The 23,371-nt window shown below is 34.7% G+C and overlaps 2 protein-coding genes across 2 annotated transcripts in view; one reads left to right on the plus strand and one right to left on the minus strand.

Annotated features, from left to right (window-relative positions):
- LOC123699406 (zinc finger SWIM domain-containing protein 5-like) overlaps nucleotides 1–11,347 on the minus strand; it is a 56,017-nt gene extending 44,670 nt beyond the window's left edge. Inside the window, exon 1 of the mRNA XM_045646354.1 lies at nucleotides 11,037–11,347. Coding sequence (XP_045502310.1) covers nucleotides 11,037–11,334 — 298 coding nt within the window. The 5' untranslated portion in view covers nucleotides 11,335–11,347. The remainder of the gene's footprint in view (nucleotides 1–11,036) is intronic.
- A 7,541-nt stretch (nucleotides 11,348–18,888) lies between these two features.
- On the plus strand, nucleotides 18,889–22,887 carry LOC123699321. Its single transcript, XM_045646247.1, has one exon. It carries the CDS (start codon nucleotides 18,889–18,891, stop codon nucleotides 22,885–22,887), a length of 3,999 nt encoding a protein of 1,332 aa, XP_045502203.1.
- Nucleotides 22,888–23,371: the final 484 nt, after the last annotated feature.

Below are 23,371 nucleotides of genomic sequence, written 5' to 3' on the forward strand. Positions count from 1 at the left end.
CCACGACTAAATTGTCTTTTCGCATTAAATCATCACTTTGTATGAGTAACTCGATAAAATGAAGGACATGGAAGGGAAACCGAAGGCGGAAAGCTAGTCAAATATAATATTGTACTGTATAAAGCAAATCCACAATTCCGACCTTGTATCTTCCTTTAAAGCCATCAATTTAATGATACCACTGACCCAACCATCCAGATGGGCCATTGTCTTAAAATACACGAAATATGACCAATTTGAAACCTTAACAGGCTCTGTATCCGGTGGAAATAACACAGTTAAAGCGTACATTACCTGCTATGTATGAATGTTATAGTCCAATGCCCTAATATATGGAGCAATGTAATGCAACGAGCGCGTTTTGTCGTAAGCTCTGCGTGGTTAAGAATTTGAATGTACGTGGTTGGTAAACGTGACTGTTTAAATTTTTGAGTGCGTATTGTTCGTGTAATATCGTGATAATTTAGAAGTACAACGTCGAAAGATAATTAAATATGAATTTTATAATCCTCACAATACTAAATTGAATTGTCATGAAAATGATGAGGACTGGATTGTATTGAACCCTTCAGAGTTAATAAACATGGTATTCAACAATATGGAAGGTTTTAAAATTTGTTTGAGCATGTTTCTTACAATCCTAATTATTGTTTTCACACCTTAAATGTCCTACGTTCTCCCAACGTTATTGTCTAAAATTATAAGGACCCTTACAAAAACTCTGTTGTTAGGAACTTCTAGGCCAAAAAGATTAATGGAATTATGAGGACACAGACCACAGTACTACTTCAGCCTAGCACTTAAATACGTTAAAGTTACGCAAATAACCATTATCAAAACTGATAGACACGGCCCAGTTCGGCTCGACACAATTTTGATAGTCAGCGTGACTGTTGGTCTGTTGCTATATGATAGTGGATTAAACCATAGATTATTTGAACTATGAAGTATTCCAAATTCCTCCAAATATAACCAAATACCACATGTTATTAGGGTTTTGAAATAGATGCAATCCTTGATGCAATCGCCTATTTGTATGAAAACGGATGTTCGTATTACGTGTCGAAGGCAATAATTTCGTCCTGGGAAGCGGGTACATGGTTTTGAAAGTTCCATTTAACACAATGTAGCATAATTAGGTATTTAACCATCCGTTCTACTGTCAGGCAAGAATGAGCTGATGTTATTTTCTAAAGCTTTGCATTTATTGGGAAGGAAAAAGTATCGTGATCATAGCACACAAGTTTCATGCAAGCAGAATTTAGAAGATGAATGTACATTGTATACTCGTACTTAATCCTGAGTATTTGATGATTCATAAAATCAAAGATCAGGGAAGGGTCGCGATGGTTTCAAATGCGCAAAGGTAACCCTGGTGTTACTTTTATTTCTGATGGTGTGTTTAAAAATCAATTGTACCCGTGTGTTTTAAAAACATTTTCCTTTTTAATGAAGATTAATTCTAGGAATACGGTTCATTTTGGAGCATTAGGATTTGAACGTTTTTATCTATTACTCCATATAATTATTGCGTAAATATATAGCAAAATAGCGAAATATTCTATTATTTCGAATATAAATTTGTTTATATGATCATCACCATCATCATTAATTTCAGTGCCATGATAATTATGATGAAGATATTTTGATCTGAATTAAAAAGGGCAGGATCATTTAGTTTCTGTTACTAGTTTACGACCATGTCAACCATGTTTAATGTCTCTTTATAAAGCAAGGGAAGCATTTGCATTGAAAAATTATAAAACGTCGCGAATATGATTCATATATGGACACCAATGGAATCAGATATCACATTGATTGATAGAGAACACTGAATGTCCATACACCATTAATCAAAGCCGATATGACATGTTTTTTCATGTCAAGTTGTTGGGAATGTCACGTTTACATATATGTAGAGATTTTATTTCTATTTATCATTAGACACAATTTCATCAGAATTAATTTACTTTAGAGTTTAAAGTTAAAAAAATGTTTTCTAATGAAGCATCGTATGAAGCAATAGTATTGCCAATTATTGTTGTTCATAAGGAAAGATATTACTGTTATTTATATTAGGATTTAGGAGTAATTTTGACCGAATAATAAAACATGAAGAAGAAGAAATAGATATGGAATGTTAAAGAATATTCGAGTGACACTGCACTAGGAAAACTAATTTTGCATCAATCAGTACTGTGTAATTAAGGTACACATCCTTGAGAAAAAAAATTGGTTGTCTGTAAAGTCGGTTTACTGACGATAGTTGAACGTGACAACGTCCGATAGTGCTTCCTTGTCGCTCGTTCCGCGCTCTCGCTTGCACTTCAAGCCTTACATGGAACGCCTCAGAGCGAGGTAACGCCGCATGAGTCATGTTTTTTTCGTGCGTGTAGCCGGCTATATCGAATTATAAGACGTTGTCACGTCAAAATGAATATTGTATATTTCTTTTCTTTGATTCTTTAACTGATGCCGTGGGATATGGAATTCAAATTTTTTCGTTATATTCCAATCAATAATTAAACATTCCCACATATAGTGATGTGAAGCGTACAAACTAAATGGTCGACAATGGACCGCCCGTCAGACCGGCACTATCATTATAAATGACAATAACTAATGATACGGATCTATATTACAAAACCGCTCCGTCTTCGGTGTGATGGATATCCATTTCCATTGTAACATGTATTTAGAGTTAATGATTCAGGTTTTAATTGATGTGTCTAAATTCAAATTCACCTTTTTGCTAGAACCTAGAAGGTTATGAAGAAAAATTTTACCAGTTTTTAAGCTATTACATAGCTTCAATCGCGGCCCGCGGGCCTTGAGCGCGGAGACCGAATCGAGAAATTCGGTAACGAAAAAACCTCACGCTCCCCACTCCGACGGGCTCAGAGGTGGGGCTGAAGGCATGCTATGCAATAGCTTTACCGCGGCAGTCCCCGAGTGCCACACGTCTTTTTATCAAACCTTGGTGTATCAAAACAATGGGGGACATTTATATCCATTAACTAATTAAGATGATGCGATATACTTATGTGCTGAAGTATAAATTAACACTGATGTACATTCTATATACAATACTCCGTACAAAACCCATGAGAAAACTTATCTAACAAACAAACTAACAAATAATCCAAGATAAACATATTTCATTAATTCAAGATCGATTTTGATGTCTATTGCAATAATTACGAGTATTCATTGTCTAAAAGTGTGACCCGAATCGGCGGTACCTATTTGTTAAGAGACAGTAGAAAACGAGGATTAAATGACAAAAGCGCTACATAAATCAAATAATGTTTGAGTTTATTCAACGCAGTTGTTTTGGCAGTGTTTTAAGTATCCATCATCATCGAAATTTCGATCAAAAGCGGAACCAGAGCCTTAATACGATAACGATTTCCTAACTGTCTGATTCATCTAAATGTTCTAGATTATTCCAGACTATTTTAACAGTGGTCTACGCAATAACAAACAGAGCAATGCAAGGGTCAGTCATCAGTGTCAAATATAGTGACGAGTTAATTCTGTCTTCCTGTGTCTGATTGGTGCTAATTGTTGACCCCCTCACCCTCTGCGCCAATAATTGATGCCTGACCCAAGATAACCTCGCTATTCCTACTTGTAGCTCCACTCGTTGAACCTTTGACTCTATTCGAATTAAGTAATATTAACTACCAAGCTGCAGTGTCTATTTTAATTTTAATATTCTCAGCACAGTTCAAGACAATATAGATAAATTGTGGGAAAAATATTCATGGAAATTCAATTATAAGAAATATTGTGACGTTGGAACTAGGAACAGAGGTTACGTACGGTATGTAACATTTTTTTATAATGATGTGGCGTATTTATTTAGTTTTTGTGCTTTATCGATTTCCAAACAATTCGTAGCCAAACACTTTATGCTAGATAAAAATATTCACTTCGAAATATAATATATCAACTGGTAGCTATACAATTTTCTCTTTAAGATTGAAAAATGTGTCTGATATAGAATAAAGTTTAAAGAAGCACTTTCTGTGAATTTAATAATATATTTTAGTTCTTGGCAATTCATAAAATTTCTTACTTTTATTTTATGCACATTGTCCGTAACATAAACCAGAAACTATTTTCTTATTAAATATTAAATAAACCAGGAAATTTATTCCATACCATATATGTTCCACTAAAGCTGACAGAAAATTTATTAACTTCTCAAGAGATTTATTATAGGTTTTATATATCTAAAACAAGAATGTTGAGTATGATATTATAAATAAGGCCATTGGCAATATGGCATACCTATCAATAAAATCATCGTAATCATCAAACAAAGTCTTAAGTACACATTCGACAAATAATTTGGCTCAATGCTGGTCATTCAATTTAAACAAACCATGTCGATTGGCAATCGATATTAAAATAATCGCTTCACGGAAGTTTAAACCCTAAAGACGTCAAATTAAACCTATAGGTACAAAAATGCCTTACCATTAAGGTTGGATGAGTGGGCTGTAGACACTACATGTATGTGTCAGCATTTACCATTTGTTTTTCCTTCCCACGACAAATCATCACCTACTAATTTATACAGCACACTACAGATCTACCAGAGGTCTTATTTAATTAGTAACTTTTATATCTTCACTTTGGTTATTTTTGTCAGTCATAAAATAAATCAAATTAGCTGACCACTGTTAAACGAATTTATAGTGAAGGGACGTTTTTCGACATAGTGCATATACAAACAAAACAAAAAGTAGTTGTTGGTTGGAAATGTGTGGAAATCATTGTTTCCATTGTTAATCTATTTGGTGCTCGAGAACAAAAAGAAAATTTTAAGATAAAGCATCAACACACTTAAAGCAATCTGTCAAGAATAAGTCTTTCGTCAAGCAAGAGCAATAAAATATTTCCAATTGAGCTCACCACAAATCATAAAATTTAAACGCAAATATCAGTTAAATAGATTTCAAAGGCTTTATGCTTATTGCGCATCTGTTTAAACTCCGTACTATTTATGTTTTACAATCCATATACCGTCCCAAACAATGGTTCCATCGAATAGACTGCGATTACCTCTTCAGAACCTCGTTTGCCTTCAACAACTCAAGCTATACAAAACTAGCGTATAACCCAAATCGTACTCTATTCCCATTTCAAAGGGTCCTTTGTGGAACTGCCAATTGGTTGAGCGCAGAGGTGCTTACAACGTGTCTTTGTAAGCTGACCAATAATGGAGAGCTTCTCCTTCCCCCGTATCGCATAGAGCGTCAGACAAGAATAGGGTTGTCGGAGTTAATATAGAGGTCAAGTTAGGCTGGTTTACGGGACGAGGTCACACGACAGAGCGGCTCTTGTACCGGCACTGTGAAACTGTTGGTGGACAAGGCTCCTTTCAGCGGACACGTTCGTATGTCCGTTTGCTTAGTACATCTTTGTTGCTATGAATCGCGATTGTGCTAACAGATGGTAGCTTTTCACGGTACCGTAGAATAGCCACACTGTCGTCTGAATGACTGTCAATGTTGATTTGTTACAATCTTTTTCATTTGTGGAAAAAAGGGCCATTCAAACTTCTTCACTTTTGCAGTTGTTGTTTTAGGACTATTGACTTATGGAATTTCTTCCAAGGCTGTGCTTAGATAGTAAGAATTCCTTAATGTATTTATTGTATAGTCAGATATTATTCGAATTTATAGTACAGACAGATATTATTCGAAACGAGTTCTGTGGTAATTGTTTTATAATAGTCTAGTTTAACTATAGACATTCCGGCTTATCTTGACCGGTATTTAAAGCTATTAAAACCAAATTAGGATGATCTCTTACGTGGTTCGATTGTAACGTTTCTAGCGTTACAAATTTTATGTTATTTTATGAAATTGAAACCACAATGGTTGCGTGAAAACAGCATCATTACTATTAAAGTCGTTCTGATACAACTTATTTGTAATGCTTATTATAATATCGTGAGCGAACTATAAATTGGTATTTATTTATTGTTTATATTATAGTTCCTTTATACGTCATTCCTTGCATTAAGTTTTTCTAAAAAAGGGATAGATACAATGAATAGATTGCGGGAGGTAAGAATTTGACCTTTCAATTGTGAATGACGCACAGCAATGACGAAAAATAATTATTGAGTGTAATTTTTAATAATTTCGTCTGTCAAATAGTATTGTCGTGAATTGGTGATTCATGAGCGAATCGTAATCGGGGGTCAAGGAGATACTGTTTGAGCGTGAGCAGCTAGTTGTGACGTCATGCTTTATATAACTGCGTTTCTGGTTTTGCTCCAAGCGCTGTCTTTTGTTGATGTCAAGTTTCATATAAGGTTTCTGATCAAAATATACTAGTCTAGACTAACTATTATAAGATTGGTTGGGGTTTAGACATTTTTCTTACCGAGGTCTTGGCTAAGTATAAAGGAAAACACGTGTACATATCTATGCGTTGATAAACATGTATAGTTTATCGTTGATAATATTATAGACGATATGTTTACTTCTACTTGATGCTAGTCAGTTTAAAACATCATTGGTCGTGATACACTTAATTCTATCGGCGTGGCGTACCAAATTGGTGCAGAAAAAATCGAGTCACATCGCTATTAATAACGGAAAATTGGAAAGAAAATCCTTACAAAGAAATTCAACAACAATTTCACTTTTAATCTCATCTTTCGTAACAAACATGATTTCTCTCTTATCCCTTAAAATTTCTCATTTATAGCAGACATAAGTCAAAAATAAACACTTAACTATTCCAAGCACACGCCAACAAAAAGCCAAGTTCTCAGGAACGTAATGATATCAAAGATCATCGGATGAATCATGGCAGCTTGAGCAATAAACCTCAAACCTTCTCAGAACCGCGGTTTGTGAGAATTATAAGTTATCATTTTTTTCAAGCTCTCACTCTACGTGCTTATTAGCCCTTTATACATTTTCATAGTTCTGTTTTCATCAGATAATCTCGAATTCACTGTCTTTGTTATTCTTAGTTCTTCACAAAGACTGTTCTCAAAAAGTAGTTTGGTTAGTTAGATTGTTAACATATTGGTAAAAAGTAAAAATTTATTGAATGTATAGATATTCTATGATATATAAAAGAGCTAGATACGTTACCCGCTCTCTATTTTGGCAAGAAAAAACTCAGGTAAGTGCCCGAGTTTCACTTAGTCACGCACCATTCAGCGTCGTGGCTGGACGTTCTTTTTGTATTTTAATCGGCAGTTGTTATTACGAAGTACATGAGTGAGACATGTATTATGTCTCGTGCGTGAGAGTGAAAGAGAGAACAACTGTATTGGTGATAATGCGTTAGTAAGTAGGTATGTATTAATTACGCTGTTTTTTAGTGCAATGATGTTGGCGTATGCCGCGTCTACTAGTATAATAGGTCATTGTAGATATTATGAGTATTGATTCTGTTACCATAATCTGTTTAGATTACTTCTGATTAATTCAAGCACAAACAAGAAACATTACTTCTACCACCATGCACAAAACAGTCCCTTTCTATATACCTTTATTTCTCAATATGTATTTCCGTAATCCTCCCTACGGCATCCTGCAGTGGAATAGCACCATACAATTATAATAAGCATAGAATATTAAACAATATCAGCTATAGATTATTCACTAGCCAACTGTAATGGCTCCTACATTTTTAACTACACGTTTCCCCGTGTCCATGCCTGTATGGCATTGCTAATGATGCATTTATAGTATTTATTATTATATAAGTTTATGAACACGTAGTTCCTGTGGTCATATATAATATGTATTTAATACTATTTCTATTGATCATACAAGTTTAGATGGAAATCTTTGTTGCTTTCATGCAAAAATATAATAGAAAGAAAGAAAGAAAGAAAGAAAGAAAAACCATATTTTATTCCAACACAAAAAAAAAAATAAAAAAGCAAAGCAAATATAATATTTGCTGAGATATGGAACAAAGAAGATGCTTTGGAATATTTGAAAACCCCTTTTTTCTTATGTAACTCAGAGACTATAATCTCCGCTCTGAAGTTGGATTTTCTATCCTTGTCTATCGCATTCAAAATTGCATTTGCTTCTTCACTTGTGACTTACTTCAGGCCGGTCTAATCTGCCGCGAACTATGGTTATTTTGAGAAGGCAAATACGTATCAAAAATAGAGAAGAAATCGCGCAATAAATTCCCATAACTCGTTTTAAAATTAACAATGATTGGCTATTGGTTCCGTCTATACATTAAATTATACAGACATGTTATTCAAATTATTAGTAAATAGATATTCAATGGGGAATCCTTTCAATTTTGAATATAAAGCAGGTACGAACATTGGCAATATATAATATCAGAAGTATAGCAATCTCAATTTAAACTGGTTTCGATAGATTCGTTCATACAATATGAATTTGCATACATTTAAATTATGTACTGCATTTCTCTCGATGAAATTTGCATGACAACGTTTCAAATATGCGCATGCAGTATAAATATAAAATATATACATGTTCATCAAACATCACTTTGTTTGATCAAGTTTTTAAGTATTTTTTTTTTTTTGTTTCAAATGCTAGCCTTTGAATAGCTGATATTATAAAACTAAAGAGACCATAGTGTTTATCGGTACATATTTTACGTTGGCAAAACTCAATCACCTTTTTACCTTCAGAGTTGAAATATATGAAAGAGATGAAACATTTAACACGGACACTTTTATGTAGAAAAGAAAATTTGAGATGGATGCAACAGGAAATGAAAACTAGTGTTAGGGTACAGCGAGTGATAACTCAAAACCCACGCGAGCGAACTCGAATAGCTAGCCTATGACCTAGGTATTCCACATTCAGCAATTTTATAATTTTTCAAATATTGAAATTGTGTGATTTCACATGAAATCAATTAATTTTAATTCGATGCATTTTATCTAAACTTATTTTACTTGATGGTCAAATGTAACATGCGATCCTGTGCATGATACATGCAAGCGACATGCATGACAATTTGTTCTTTTATTCAAGAATCTGTGTCCGTAACCAGTCTCCTAATGATGCCAGCAAGTTTTAAATCTATCTGATGTATTGAACAGGGCTTGTATCGAAAGGAGCCAATTTATTATTAACTAGTTTATTCTCGTTTTGTTTGATAAAGATATTAGTTATGTATTTGTACTTATAGATACTTGTGTTCCGAAATCATTCGCATTCGTGTCTTCGATGTTTATAGCCTTATGAATGCTAATATACCGTTTTGTTATTTTTGAAATGCCTATACCTACCTACGAAGTTTTGGGTTCCACACCGAAAGGGTAAAACGGGACCCTGTACTAAGACTTCGTGTCTGACTATCTGTCTCCAGTCTGTATCTCATTAATTAGAATTTCCGTTGCGGCATGACAATAAATACCTACTAACAATAAAATATATATTAAGGGGGGTCTCTAGATACAATAAACGTGATTTTCTATTATATATGATAGTACGGAACCCTTCGTGCGCGAGTCCGACTCGCACTTGCCCGGTTTTTCACAATAGATAGTCATACTACCTATAATCTATTGCATAAGCATGTACCTACATCTTTAGTTACTGAGATTGATAAGCAGGTAGGCATACAGTTCTATTTTAGGATTTTAGATAAAATGTTTTCTAATAGGTTCATATTTAAAAGTGAAAGTTTGTTTGTTTAGATGCTTCTTACTCAATCACGATTTTCACATAAACATATTGGTATACAAGTACATTAGGTATCTAGGTATTCAAAATTATAAAATGTAGGTACCTAGGTAGGTATCTAAAAAATTAGTTTTTTATTCCGATCGAAGCTAGGGCGGGCGGCTGCCTGTGACAGAATTGTATAGGTAATTCAACTATTAAATAATACAGAATAATAATGTATTACATACCTAGTGTGTGACTTTTAAATTAAAACGCAAAAATGTAGCATCAGAACTAGAAGCATAGGTTGTTAATTTGCAAGCAATTATTATCTAGGTACCTATATCCATAGAAACTACAACAAATCAAGTCATACCTAACTGGAGAACCTCAAAATTCCCAATGTTCAAGTAAGTACCTAGGTAGGTAGGTATAACATATTTTATTTATCCATTACAATTTCTCAGAATACAAATTAACTTTACGCTTATCGTACTATTAATATTTGTTGTAGACGAGTGTTATTGACTTATTTCTAAGAAAACATTCAAGTTTCAGCATTTGGTATAAAGTGGGCGCGTCGTAGATCGAAAGAGATAGGATTAATGTGGGAATCTAATAGATACGCCAGGGAACGTGTGTTTATCGACACATAGATTACCAATTTAGGTCGAAACAGTCGTGTCGAAATCACAATGGCTTCCAACATTTTAGGTCGCATGCACCATAAATATTATCATCATTCCTTCGGGGCATAACCCAGCGCGGCCCAGCCGACTCACAACCACAATGTGTACCGCCTCGATGCAAGATAAGCGTAAATGAATATATCACTCCCACGACCGAAATATTAACCGGCCAACTCGCCCGACCCCATGATATAAAGCAGGCAATTAATATTATGTTTTATTCGCATCCGTCTACGGGGACATTAAAAGCCACGGCTCGCCTCTCATGAGCCTACGTGAACCGCAAACTAAAATCCGGTTGTAATTCCCTATATAACGGGACATCCAGTTATGGTAATGTCAGCCGAATTTCACGACGTAGTTTCGAAAGTAGTAATTCTGATCGCAATAAACCGAGGAAGTGGATGCAGAATGCAGCGTGAGCTATACTGATGTAAATGTACCTACGCGGATTAATTACCGATACCGGCCGTGATTTCTCGTATCGACCTCACCGCACTAACGAGTTTTAAAGTTGTTTCGCTGGTTTGTCCGAATGGCTGGATTCGAGGGCCTTTTCTGAAGCCCTAATCTCTCGACGCATGAATAATTTCCGAGAGCTATCGATCGCACACGTCGAGGTTTTTATTTATACGGCGGGGTGGGCGAGGCGCGTATTAGTAAACAGGCGCAGGCGCGATCAGCGGACACTCACCGACTTGGAGGACGTTCTCAACACAGCCGGCTTCGAGCAGCTTGAGGCCGCGGCAGAAGGCGATGTTCCTGTGGTCGTCGGGCGGCGCTCGCGCCAGCGACGAGTACATGCATATGTCGCGCTCGTCTCTGGGGAACGACCAGTAGACGACGCGCCGCTGCACCGGCTCGGGGATGCGTTCATAGCGCTCCTCGATGCGTTGGAACGGGATCGCGGCGGCGACTATCTTCGCGGTGATGTCGAGAAGGGTCGGCGGGGCGCGCGGCCGGCAGCACGCGCGCGGCGCACACGTAGACATGGCGCTCGCTCGGCCGCCCAGCGCGGACTGACGTGCCTCCGTTCCCCGCGCCGAATTCCCCCGCCGCGCCTCCCCCTGGGGGATGTACGCCCCGGATCGACAATGCAATAAATTATTCATTTGACAGCCATAATGTGTCATATATTATTAAAAAGTTGGTATTTTCTGTCGTTACTCGCTATATCAGCTTTCATCATTTATGATAAGAACAACATGAAACGGTGTGAGTATATAACAAGGAATTCTTGATGGTTCATAGAGTGAGTTTACTTTATAACATGAAATTATAATGGAAAAAAAAGGAAATAATAAAAACATTGTTACGCAATAACTCATTACACGGTCACGTCAGGAACGTGTAACGTGTTTATACTTATTGTTTGAATAACATAATTAATTAGTTAATATTTATTTCTGATCGTATTCATAAAACATAAGAATACAAGCAAAATATTTTTTACGGATTTTAATGTAGTAAAAATGCAAAAAATAATTAAATTACGCAGTCATATCCATTCTTGCCGCAGTTCCTCGCATTACACAAACGAAGGGGAAAGGCGGGTGGGGTGACATTAACAGCTGATGGCTGCGGGGGGGCGGGGGGCCGACGTCAGGTGTCCGACTTGCAACTCAGCTGAGATTTGTGTTAACAGCGCTGAAGCCGCTGACTTGACACTCACGTACAATGACCTTTATTTGTTTATATATTTTTTTTTTCTAACTCAGCGATGTAGCGGCTTAGTTTTAATTAACACACAAAATGCGCAATGGTACGTATCAATTATTATTGTTAATTGTTATATTGTACAGAGCATGTAACAGCGCTGCAGCGGCTATGTGATCATGTGCGTTCGAACATGTTTGATATTTTCATCATCAGTGAGATAACTACGTAAATGAGTTCATACCTATTATAAATTAAATCTGACAATTTTTACAACGCTCCACTATTGAACAAAAGCCTTGAAGCGCTGTATTGTCACGTACGTACAATGACCTTTATTTGTTTATGTTTTTTTTTTACTATTTGAATTGTATGCAGGTATGTATTGTTGGAGGCAGGTAAAATATTTTCTAAGTCAATGTTAGCGGTTGGTTTAGTGCAGTGGTCAAGTATATGACAGTGAATTGTGATGTGGATTTTGTGCAGTCCAAGCCGGTATGATCGTTGACTAGAACTTAATTGTATTGTCCATTTTTAGAAACGTTTGATTTTACCAAAATACTACAAACAATCACTCATATAAATACTTTTAAGCCCTAATTTTCAGCTAAGCAAATACCCAATACCTGTAGAAATATGTAAAAAAATATGATCCATAGAGAATTATTCAAAATAATAGAAAAAATAAAATTATGGTTATTGAAAAGTAGGTAATGCGGGCATTTACGCGCCAAAATAAAATGTTTTGTTATTATGTATTTTTTTACTGAAAAGTTACAATCACAGGTTATAACAAACGTGGATATTATTATAATATCAATTGAAATATACGTACATACATAATTTCACAATAGAATTATTACGTCTGTGTAATTTAAATCAATTGAAATTCATCGTAATTATAAACATAGTAGAAAAAGAAAACATAGTTTCAATTTTGTATTTGAATACAAAATTATAATTAATTAATTTAATTAAATTAATTAAATTAAATTATTTTTTTATACAACTTTTTTAAATAAAATTTAAATTTTATTTAAAAATTGTCAGTAATTATTTAGCGTTAGCTACTCTTTAGTATTCTGTTCTGTGGTACCTATAATGTAAATAGTGGGCCGTGGGCGAGATATAAAAAGTAAATAGTTACATAATAGTTATTAGGTACCTTTATTCAAATTTGCTGTTCTTTTTTGAATTTAAAATTTGTTTTTGACATAATTAATGTGAATAAATAAACACATCTCACACTCCTTTGCGGACAACATTTTTTTTTGAAGTTATACTTCTTTTGGCGCGATGGAGAAAAACACATCTAGCACAACAGATCTGTGGAGAAAAATGATGAGAGTGAATTTTTACGATGCGCGCGCACACCGACACCTAAATTTAACAGCATGAAGTTAGTTCTAGGTGGTATGAAAATTGATAACTATGTTCAAGTTGTATATATTCTAGTATTTTTTTCCATACTCCAAAGAAGTATAACTTCTAACGCGTGTATATAGGTATTACCCATGGTATTACATAGGTACTAGCTTTCCGCCTGCGGCGTCGCCCGCGTTTTCAAAGAAAAACCCGCATAGTTCCCGTTCCAGTGGGATTTCCGGAATAAAACCTAGCCTATGTTACTCGTGGATAATGTAGCTTTCGAATGGTGAAAGAATTTTTTAAATCGGTCCAGCAGTTTATGAGCCTATTTCATTACAATCAAACAAACAAAGTTTTCCTCTTTATAATATTAGTGTAGAAGTACACACACTTTTTTTTTATCTGTGGTGGTCAGACTTAATCTGTTGTTAAATAGTTATTTTTTTAAAAACTATAATTAATAGGTATTTACATCAAAAATTTAAACAACGAAGCGATAGTCCGTGTTCTAGTAAGAATAGTAAATGTGCACTTATTTTTGTAGGTAGGTAACATCACGAATAAAATAGTTAGGTAGATACCTATATATCTACAACTATTAATATGTTGATAATATTTAAAACATTATTTGCAATGGAAAACTAAAAAGTCATTCCGATACTATGTAGACTTGGCTCAGTGGTTTGTGAACCTGAGAGTTTTGCGCTTGAGGGCCTGAATTCCATTCCAACTTGCAGGTTTAATTGCGTTTTTGGGTTTAACGTATGAGAAATTATATACATTTATTTATATAATTATGTACTATTAGTTCGATAACTTTGAGTAATTGTATGTCAATTCAAGAGATTTATGAATTTTATGTAATTAGTCCTTTTGATTTTGGAACAAACAAAAACCAAGATAACATTTATGGATAACATTTATTATTACCCTAGATATATCATACCATTTTGAAAAGCCACTATGTTTTTACAAGTTTCTTTTTAAATATATAGGGAACAAACAATTTAAATTCATCTCAATAAACATGTGAAAACGTAACAAACACAACTCTTATTTTATATTATACTAGCTGCTCCGCGCGGTTTCACCCCCGTGGCTCAACTCCTGTTGGTCGTAGCGTGATGATATATAGCCTATAGCCTTCCTCGATAAATGAGCTATCTAACACCGAAAGAATTTTTCAAATCGGACCATTAGTTCACGAGATAAGCGCGTTCAAACACACAAACAAACAAACTCTTCAGCTTTATAATATTAGTATATGTAGATAATAAAAATATAACAGTGAAATTAGCTATCACGGTTTATGAGATACGCGGTACGCCTGAAGACAGACAGATATGAGATAAGCAGACAAATACCCTTTGGGTAAGGAACCCTAAATACATTTTCCTTTTCATAAAATAAGTATGTACCTACTTACTTACTCAAAAAACAAGATAATTTATCCAAAATAAATAGGAATATCCAACTGTATATAAAAGGTATTACCAACTTCCAAAGAAGATTCTGTAACATGTATATTAAAAAAAAAACAAACTTCATGCCACAGATAAAGTAATTGTATAATACCCACAGACATATATGTGATAATACCACAGTTAATATAATACAAGCGTATAAAGCGCTGCAGCGGCTGTAAGGTCTGTTTATCTGTCTCGAGCGGAGGCTAGTAGATGCTGTATGTACCTATAGTTATATACTGAATTACGTCAGTCAGCTGATCGGTATGACTATATAACAAGGTTAAGGACAATAATGTTATGTGAAAGTTCGTGTACGAAAACGGATGGATCGTTTTTGATGGGATTTTGTCTTAGCGTAATGATATATACCTGAGGCACAACGGATCCGATATTAAAAATTATTTCACTGTCAGAAAGTCTATTTATCGAGGAAGGCTAGGTATATTATCACTGTCACGCATTAGGAGCGGACAGTGCACAGGGATAGCGGAGCTATGCGATATGCAATAGTACCTATCTACATAAAATTATGAATAAATCAGAGTAATTATTTCACCAGTCATCAAAAACCAAATATCAGTTCAAATGAAAAACCGATTAAAACATCCTTATCAATTACGATTTTAATGTTTACTAGCTGCTCCGCGCGGTTTCACCCCCGTGGCTCCACTCCTGTTGGTCGTAGCGTGATGATATAATATAGCCTATAACCTTCCTCGATAAATGAGCTTTCTAACACCGAAATAATTTTTTAAATCGGACCAGTAGTTCCCGAGATTAGCGCGTTCAAACAAACAAACAAACTCTTCAGCTTTATAATATTAAGTATTAAAGTATATAAGTTCGATTAAAATTGCGGAAAATAGCAATTTCTGCTAAATAATAATTGATGTGAATGCTGGCCACTTCAATAAATTCAATTTTCCGTATTGATCGGATAAATTGGGCCGCCTTCCAAGTTTCTCGATTCTTTATTGTTTATATAAATATAAAACCTTCATCTGCCAACTGTGTTGGAACAAAAATGTATTTATCACATTGGTTAAGGGGAAGTTCTCAAGTTATTTATTACTTAACTAGCTGTGCCCGCGACTTCGTCCGCGTGGAATAGTGACTGCATAGTAGTTACTACTTATCTTAAATTATTGAGTAAACACAGACTACCATAAATAATTAAAAGAACTGTAAGTAAAATTTATTACTAAACTGAGCTAAACAATACAAAAAAAAAAATGCCTTATTAATTTTCTACGTAAAATTTCTTTTAAATTATGTCATATTATTTTTAGGCACCAGGGGGGAGGGGAGCAAATTTCTTTTCCTTCCTTCCTTGTATGGATGTTTTTAACTATGTATCGTGCAGCAACTGATCAGCTTAATCGATACTCAGTTTTTATCAAATCCAGCACAAAATCCAAATCAGATCTTTCCTGAATCCTGTCTCACGCCTGTAGGTAGTAACTAAACCGTTTAGACCGTGCAATAAAAATTAAATAAAAAGTGCATACATAGAAAAAGGAATAAATAATTTCACAAACTTCCCGAAGATTTTTAAAAATAAATACCATTTTAAATATTTATAAAAAAAAAACAAAGTCGTCGGGGCTGCCATGCCAACATCATCATAATATACCTCATTATCAAAATACATATATGGTACTTAATTTTAAAGATCGTCGGGAAGTTTGTAAAATAATTATTTATTCCTTTCGGTTTCTTATTTTCATGTAATATTTTCAAGTGAGCGAGACCTACCTCTACCTCCATATTACATTCCTACATCATATTGATATCTATAAGTTTGTTGCTCCTTGACATCTTTTAAGTTGGGCCGTAACCGTGCACAAATTGTAATGGACCACAGTGGCAAAAGAAGTGGTATACTTAGGAAAAAATATTGTCAAGGGCCAGGCCTATGTAGCTTTGAGTAGAGTTCAAAATTTCCAGGGTGTGGCTATCCTCTCACTCCCATATCCCCTCTTCTTTCACAGACTTTCAACCCTTCCCTTTCCATCCCTAGTAAATGGCAGAACCGATTTTGATGTAAACCATATCTAATTGTACCTATATGTACACGTCATATCCTGTAGTTTGATGCTCCATTTGGTTTATTTATCCCCACTGTCACCCCTAAAAAGCCCTAAATGTAATAAACGGATGAACCGATTTCGATAAAATATGACTAATTATTGTAATTCACACGTTGCCCTTTCATATTTTGATATGCCGCTTGTCTAATTATGTTACAATATGTCAAGTTACGACAATTAGTTTCATAAGTTACCAATAGATGGCGACACTTTACTTTTGCATCGCACTAGCGAAATGTTTTGTTGAATACGTATAAGAAATTTCATGTCAATTATCTGCCTTGTGTATCTTGTGTATCTTGTGTAACTTGTGTAACTTGTGTAATATTGTGTTAAAGTAAAAATAAAGTAATTTAAAGTGTTGAGTGTTTAAGTGAATCCCGCGAATTCGTCAATTTATACATGGTGCCGAAACCTAAGATGGACTTTGGACTTTGAAAGACTTAGAAAAATTTCCGATAAGTAGAACTTGTAAAAATTTCATATTTTATTATATGGACTTAGAAAATATTTGAAGATATTTTATTCTAAGGACTTGTAAAAATTTCATAATTTATTATATGGACTTAGAAAATATTGGAGATTTTATTCTAAGGACTTGGAAAAATCTGATAGTTTATTATATGGACTTAGAAAATATTTGAGATTTTATTCTAAGGACTTGGAAAAATCTGAGAATTTATTATATGGACTTTGAAGAAATTTCTGAATTATTCTATAGACTTGGAGATTTTTGAAACTTTGAAAATTTTAAAATTTATAAAACTATATTATTAATATTTAATTTAATATGGCTTCAAAAGTAATTAAAAATCAAGCGGATTTGTTGTCGAGATTAGAAAAGGCACAAATAAACTTTAAGAAGAGTCCGAAAGGTAGAATCACTAAGCAGTATTTGGAAACTAGAATAAAAAATTTGGAAGATTTTTATTTAGAATTCAAACGAAATCATACAGAGCTAATACAAATAGTAACATCGGAGCAAATAGAATCTTTACCATATTTTATAGAAGACGACTATAATAAGTTTGAGGAGATATACATAGACCATGTGACGGAACTAAAAGAGAAGCTTGAAGAAGTGTTCAATAACCCGATACCAACATCGAATACGATGACTAGTGACGATGTAAAGCTACCGAGAATTCATTTACCAACATTTACAGGAAAATATGAGGAGTGGCAGACATTTTACGATATGTTTTTGTCGCTTATACACAATAATGAAAAATTATCACCCGTGCAAAAAATGCATTATTTAAAGAGTAGTATCTCGGGAGAACCAGAGAATTTGTTACGAAATTTTCCTACTGTTGATAAAAACTACCAAGAGGCTTGGAACCAATTAACAAAACGATACAATAATAAAAGATATAATTTAAATGCTGTTCTAAAAAAGTTATTTGGACAAAAACAAATTAATAGTGAATCTGCACAAGCGATTAAGCAACTTCTGGATACAACTACATCAGTATTACAAGCGCTAAATAATATGGGAATACCAACAGCAACTTGGGATGCAATTGTGATTTATTTGGTAGTTTCAAAGCTTGATGTACAATCGCATAAACTATGGGAGAATCAGATAAGCACGTCATGTGCCGATGAATTGCCAACTTGGTCTCAGTTGGTGGATTTTTTGGAAGCGAGATTTCGTAGTTTGGAGATGATAGATTCGGGAAAACAACCTATAAGACATGAGACGTCACAAAAGAAGCAATTGGTTAAAAGTACTTTTCACGGAGCTATCCTACAGAATAAGAAGACCGATAATATATGTTCAGTTTGTGGTGAAAATCATTATATAAATGCATGCACACAGTTTAAGAAGCAATCAGTAGAAGAACGAAGGAATCACGTACAGAATAAGGGGTTATGCTTTAATTGTTTGCAACCTACACATATTGTAAGTAAATGTCGACAGTCAATTTGTTGCAAGAAATGCGGACGTAGACATAATACTATGTTGCATTTAGAGAAGAGAGGATTCATTGAAAACACTCAAAGGACACAAGAAGAAAATGATGGGATTGAGAATAAAACTTCGTCTACGCTAGTAGAATCAGAGATTGTGGCAAATTTTGCCAAAAGAGAGCATAAAAGCTATCATGTTCTGCTAGCTACGACACTACTTAAGGCTCAGTCAAATAATGGTAACTTATTTATGGTACGAGCATTGTTAGATCAAGGCTCGCAAGCGTCATTTGTAACTGAAGCAACTGTTCAGTTACTCGGTCTTAAACGTACATCTGTTAATGGTTTGGTATCAGGTCTGGGAGATGGTCAAATGCATATTAAACATGTTGTAACATTATGTTTAAAATCGCGTCATAACTCAGAATTTTCTATTAATGTTAAGGCTTATGTATTAACTTCACTTACGTCTATGCTTCCATGTGTGAAATTAGATGCTCCGAATTGGCTCGAACTCGAGAATGTAGAATTAGCGGACCCAGGTTATGCAACACCAGGTAAGATTGATGTTTTATTAGGGGCAGAAGTTTATGCTGAGATTTTATTAACAGGTATGATGAAACAACCCAAGGGAAATTTAATAGCGCAGAATACGGCCTTTGGTTGGGTTTTATCGGGTAAGGTATCTGATTCACTTTCAGATAAATACAAGGCTAAAAGTTTTCATTTACAGGTTAGAACTGACGATGATTTTTTGAAGCGTTTTTGGGAACTAGAAGCTGAGCCAGATATGATTGTTAAGAAATTTACAAGAGAGGAACAATTGTGTGAAGAGCTGTATGAAAAATCAACTGTACGAAATCGAGGTGGAAGGTATGTTGTTACATTGCCATTTAAAAATAAGGATCCTGAGTGCCAGTATGGAGAATCTATAGATATAGCTAAGAATAGATTAGTCGCTTTAGAAAGAAGGCTTAAGAATAATCCTAAATTATATGAGGAATATAGACGAGTAGTAGAAGAGTACTTAGTTCTTAATCATATGTCTTTAGTCGAAGAAGACGATTTAGATAATCCAACGGCTGTCTATCTTCCGCATCATGCTGTTGTACGGGAGGATAAAGATACGACAAAGGTTCGTGTAGTTTTTAATGCTTCTAGTAAGGGAACAAATAATGTGTCATTAAATGATGATCTTATGATTGGACCAAAAATCCAACAAGATCTCAGACATATATTAATGAGGTGGAGAACCCATCCCATTTGTATAGTGGCTGATCTTGTCAAAATGTACCGTCAAGTACTTATTAATCCAAGACAGACAAATTTTCAGAGAATTTTATGGAGAACTTTACCGGATCAACCAATTAAACATTTTAAATTGCTCACTCTAACATTTGGAACCGCGTGTGCACCATATCTTGCTGTTAAAACTTTACAACGTTTGGCAGAAGATGAGAAACTTAAATTTCCAGTAGCATCAGAAATTACTAAAAATGATTATTATATTGATGATCTAATGACAGGTTGTGATACATTACAAGAAGCTAAAATTATTTACAATGAAATGAATAAATTAATGAAATCTGGAGGATTTACACTTCAAAAATGGAGCTCTAATTGTAAGGAATTATTAAAGTATATTGGAGAAGATAATAAAGAAAAAGAAGAATCTATGCTAATTAAGGTTGATAATATGGTAAAAGTTTTAGGAATTTCATGGAATCGTAGTTCAGATAGATTTGTTTATTCAATCAATTTACCGGAGATAAAATTTCCAATCACGAAAAGACAAGTTTTATCTAATATTGCTCAAATGTTTGATCCAATGGGTTGGATTGCACCAGTAATCATTGTTGCTAAATTATTTATTCAAAAAATATGGAAGGCGCATTTAGATTGGGATGATGCATTACCTGAAGATTTGAACGAAATTTGGCTTAACATACGACAGCAATGCAAGGAAATTCAACGAGTAGAAATACCAAGGTGGATTTGTTGCACTAGTCAAAGTCATGTTGAACTACATGTCTTCTCAGACGCATCAAGATCTGCTTATGCTGCTGCAGTTTTTATGAGAGTCATCAATCACGATGAATCTATACATGTCAGGTTAGTATCAGCTAAAACAAAAGTAGCACCTATAGAGAAGGAAGTTTCTATACCTCGTTTAGAGTTATGTGGGGCTGTGCTTGCTGCGAAACTTGTGAACGAAGTATCTCAAGTGATGAAGGTATGCAAAGATAACATTTACGGATGGACTGATTCTACAATCGTTTTGGCATGGCTGAAGGGCGGTGCAAGCAAATGGACAACATTCGTAAGCAATCGGGTATCAGAGATTTTAACTATTATGGATTATGATCAATGGGGTCATGTTTCTACCGAAGCCAATCCTTCTGATTGTGCATCTAGAGGTTTGACTCCAACAGAATTACTTTCACATTCACTATGGTGGTACGGACCGGAATGGTTGAAGAACAGAAATATTGAAATGAAAAATCCAGAGATAGTAGATACAGATGAAGAAAGAAGACAAGTATCATTAATAGTAAAACAAGATAAATGTGAAGATTTTGAATGGTTAAAATTTTCTAATTTGACTAAAATGCTAAAGGTTATTTCTTATTGTCGAAGAATATTACTGAAGAAGGAAGAAAGGAAAATTTTACCGAAGTTTGTAACAGTAAATGAAATGAATGAAACATTAGAAAAATGTATTAAACAGGTTCAAGGGATTGCGTTTGAAGAAGAGATCAAGGTTTTAGAGAATAAAAAGGATATACCGAAGAGAAGTCCCCTTCGTACTCTTTGTCCCATTTTAGATCGAAATGGAATATTAAGAGTCGGTGGTCGGATTGATAAGGCTCACGCAAACCATAACACGAAGCACCCGATAATTATGCCAGCTAAGTCTCATCTTACCCAGTTGTTAATATCGGATGCTCACGAAAAAACTTTGCACGGTGGACCGCAAATCATGATAAATTACATTCGGACAAAATATTGGATAGTACGCTGTAGGGATCTAGTAAAACAACATTATAGGAAGTGCCTCACGTGCTTACGATATTCGAAAGCATCGAGAGTGCAGTTAATGGGACAGCTTCCAGATACTAGACTGAAGCCTTGCAAGCCATTTACGGCAACCGGTGTTGATTATGCAGGCCCAGTCAATATTAAGTTTTCTCCAGGTCGAGGGGCAAAGTCTTATAAAGGCTACATTTGTCTTTTCGTCTGTATGGTCACAAGGGCTATACACATTGAGGCTGTAACAGATTTAACCGCTAAGGGATTTATCGCCGCTTTTAGACGCTTCACGTCTAGACGTGGACGTTGCCAGGATTTGTTCAGTGATAATGGCACAAACTTTGTTGGTGCGGACAAACATTTACGAGAAATGTTTGACTCTGCTAAATCCAGTTTACCTAATGAAATTGCGGAACTTCTTACATTGGAATTTACGACGTGGCATTTTATACCGCCGCAATCACCTAATTTTGGAGGGATATGGGAGGCCGGAGTGCGTTGTGCTAAGAACCATTTGAAACGGGTCATAGGTGACAGCATTTTAACGTATGAGGAATTAGCTACAGTACTATCACAGATCGAAGCATGTCTTAATTCTAGGCCAATTTCTGTTATTAGTAGTGACGCAGATGACCCTCTCCCACTGACCCCAGGTCATTTTTTAATAGGTGAACCGGTTATAAATATAAGTGATCGTAATTATGATGATTGTAATGTAAATAAATTAGAAAGATGGAATGTTATTCAAAAAATGGTTAATAATTTTTGGCGTAGATGGTCTAAAGAATATTTGGTTACTTTAAATCAGAGGTATAAATGGAATTCGAAATTAGAAGAACCTAATATTAATGATATTTGTATAATTAGAGATGATAACGTTCCACCTTCTAAATGGATTTTAGGAAAAATTGTAAACAAACATATTGGATCAGATAATATAACTCGTGTTGTAACAATTAAGTGTAAGAATGGATATTTAAAACGACCGTTAAGTAAAATTAGTATTTTGCCTAAATAAAAGGATTAGTTAATAGAAGATTATCTTATAAAGTTGTTCAATTTAAGGAAGGTCAGTTGATTGAAGTGTGCTAATATGTATTTGTTTGTGTATGAGTTTAACGCCACTACGTTAATGTATCACGGTGGGCGGTAACGTTTTGTTTAGTTATTTTTTGTTTTGTTTAGAGGTATATTTTAGTTGTTTTTTTGTTCCGGACTAGTCCTTGGTGGGCGGAATGTCTAATTATGTTACAATATGTCAAGTTACGACAATTAGTTTCATAAGTTACCAATAGATGGCGACACTTTACTTTTGCATCGCACTAGCGAAATGTTTTGTTGAATACGTATAAGAAATTTCATGTCAATTATCTGCCTTGTGTATCTTGTGTATCTTGTGTAACTTGTGTAACTTGTGTAACTTGTGTAATATTGTGTTAAAGTAAAAATAAAGTAATTTAAAGTGTTGAGTGTTTAAGTGAATCCCGCGAATTCGTCAATTT

The sequence above is a fragment of the Colias croceus genome, chromosome 17 (assembly GCF_905220415.1).
Source record: "Colias croceus chromosome 17, ilColCroc2.1".
In the NCBI taxonomy this organism is placed as follows: domain Eukaryota; kingdom Metazoa; phylum Arthropoda; class Insecta; order Lepidoptera; family Pieridae; genus Colias; species Colias croceus.

Excerpts from the sequence above, each read along its gene's own strand:
- LOC123699321 (XM_045646247.1), top strand. The coding sequence starts at position 18,889 with ATGTTGCATTTAGAGAAGAGAGGATTCATTGAAAACACTCAAAGGACA.